This window comes from Lepisma saccharinum, chromosome 9 (genome assembly GCF_977018435.1).
Source record: "Lepisma saccharinum chromosome 9, izLepSacc3.1, whole genome shotgun sequence".
Classification (NCBI taxonomy): Eukaryota; Metazoa; Arthropoda; class Insecta; order Zygentoma; family Lepismatidae; genus Lepisma; species Lepisma saccharinum.
Genome location: NC_139237.1, coordinates 47883604 through 47886309, shown reverse-complemented (window position 1 = coordinate 47886309; position 2706 = coordinate 47883604). Strand labels below are relative to the sequence as shown.

The 2706-nt window shown below is 40.1% G+C and overlaps 1 protein-coding gene across 1 annotated transcript; it reads right to left on the bottom strand.

The window, feature by feature from the left end:
* Window positions 1-1716: 1716 nt before the first annotated feature.
* On the bottom strand, window positions 1717-2454 carry LOC145992419 (histone-lysine N-methyltransferase SETMAR-like). Its single transcript, XM_083128804.1, has one exon. The coding sequence runs from the start codon at window positions 2452-2454 to the stop codon at window positions 1717-1719; it is 738 nt and encodes a 245-aa protein (XP_082984930.1).
* Between the last annotated feature and the right edge of the window lie 252 nt (window positions 2455-2706).

Here is a 2706-nt window from a genome sequence, read left to right as displayed (position 1 = left end):
AATATACCTAAATTCTTAGCCATAGAGACTCTGAATATTCACTGTAATGTGGCTGAGGGTATGATCACCAAATCAAATGGCATAGGCACTCACAAACAAACAGGCATCATTGCAACATTCAAACCTAATTCTGAATTCATGGAGCCTATTATCTACAATCCATCCCCAACATTATATTTTCCTGTGAGTCATAATAGAATAGATTATATTGAATTGATGGTCACTAATGAAAAAGAAGAATTAGTTGATTTTGCTGGAGCCACAACAACTGCCATCATAGAAATTAACATTTAAATAAAAATACATACAAGAAGAAAATGGAAAATATTGAGAGTTATGAGCTACAATCATTCCCCCCAAACAGGAGGACATTTGCAAATTTAAATCAACCCAACACAGAGGTTGAGGTTGATCTTGATGTAGGGGATGGATTTATACACCCGCACAGAGCAGATCTATACATCAAATTTGATGTTGTAAAGCTCGATGGTACAGAATATCCGGCAAATTCAAATATAAGATTGGTAGATAATTTTGTGCCACATCTATTCTCTGAAATTGAGATCAGAAAGCATGGCGTTGTTATAAACAGAGTGGATTATCCAGGCATTACCTCCACAGCTTTGGCCACATTAAAATTATCCAAAACCGAGGCTTCATACTACAAAATCGGTGGATTTGAGGCTGGTGATAAGATATTATCTAAAAACCACACTGTGCTGTTCCCTATGCGCCTGTTGCCAGGATTCTTCTCAGATTTCAAAGATATTATGTGGAAGGGTGGGTTAAGAATCACATTTAGAAGAGCTGCAAATGATAATAATGCCTTGATGAGGTACAGTGCAATAAACCCTACAGGGGAAGCTCTGCCTAATACCCTACCAGATGCAGGCAAATGCATTATTCAGACTATGGAGTTAAGAATCCCTGTTGTTGAGTATGAGGCCAGTTATGCTCTTAAATACAAAGCTGATATAATAAAAAATCCACAGGTTCCTCTGCAATTTTATACATATCAATGTGTACAGAAGCCCGCATCTGGTACATATTATGAGTTTGATGCTACAAATTCATTCTCCAGTATACAATATGACATGCCTGATTTTGTAGTGGTATTGTTTCAGACTGGAAGACACAACAATCAGGAAAAAAATTCAAGTAAATTTGATAGCTGCAACATCAAGAACATATATCTTAAAAATGGCAGAAATGAGGTCTTTCCTAGAGAAAATTATAATTTAGACATGTCCAAGAATGATTTCCTCAAATTATATGAGGCATTTACATCATACAAAAGGGTCACTACTGGCAATACTGATATGTATTACACTCCAGATGAATTCAAAGCACAGAGACCCATGTTTGTAATCAATGCTTCAAAAAGAAAACAGGTTGTGGTGAATGACAGAACAAATACGAGGGTGGATTGAAAAGTTCGTGGCCTGACCTAGAAAATGAGAAGATATTTGGATAAGTTATGTTTTATTTTTCCACGTAATCCTCCTCGAGGGAGATACATTTACGCCACCTCTCCGGTAACGCTGCTATACCACTTTTAAAAATTGATTCCTCAAGGTCTGCAAAATACCCCAGTCCATCACTTTTCACCTCTTCATCCGAAGAAAATCGCTGACCCCCCAAAAACTTTTTCAGGTTTCCAAACAGGTGAAAGTCCGAGGGGGGCAGATCAGGCGAATAGGATGGGTGCGGCAACAGTTAGAACCCACAGGAATGAATTTCTGCCATGGATGCAAGGGACGTGTGAACGCGCGCATTATCCTGGTGAAACAACACCTTTCTTCGCAGCATTCCTGGCCTCTTAATTTTAATTTCCTCGCGTAAACGTCGCAGCAGGGTGCAGTAGTATTCAGAATGGATAGTCTTTCCTTTTTCCAAGAAATTGATTAAGATAACGCCCCTAGCATCCCAGAATATTGATGCCATAACCTTGTTTGCCGACAAAACCTGTTTGGCTTTCTTTGGGGTAGGAGATCCTTGTCGTTTCCATTGCTTTGATTGTTGTTTTGATTCCGGTGTATGATGGTGCACCCATGTCTCGTCCATAGTCACAAATCTGCCAATAAACTCCTCCGGATCACTTTCAAACAGTTCCAAACAATCACGGGAAAGGGTGAGTCGAGTGCGTTTGTGTTCAACTGAAAGCAACTTGGGTACCCATCTCGCAGACACCTTAGAAAACCCTAAATCGTTCACGATAATGTTTTGTGCTCGCTCATAGGAAATGCCCACAGTCTCAGCTATCTCGCGGATTTTGATTCTGCGGTCACTCAAAATCAGGTCACAAATTTTATTGACATTTTCTGTTGTGGTCGACGTTGCAGGCCTGCCACTGCGGGGGTCATCTTCAATGCTGTTTCTTCCACGCTTAAATTCAGCCACCCACTTTTTCACCATGGAATACGAGGGCGCGGAGTCTCCAAGCGTCTCTACCATGTCCGTATGAATTTGCTGTGGTGTTTAACCCTTTTTATGCAGGTACTTAATGACAGCGCGGTGCTCTATTTTCTCCATGTCACAAATTTCCGTCACTTCTGCCCACTAAAAGTCCTCGCCTGAAACAATAGAGCAATGAAATGAAATGAAATTTTACACGGTGACTACCAAAGGATATAGCTATGCAACTAATGTATGAAACTTAAAATTAAAAGCTTCCTTCCTACTCAGGCCACGAACTTTTCAATCCGC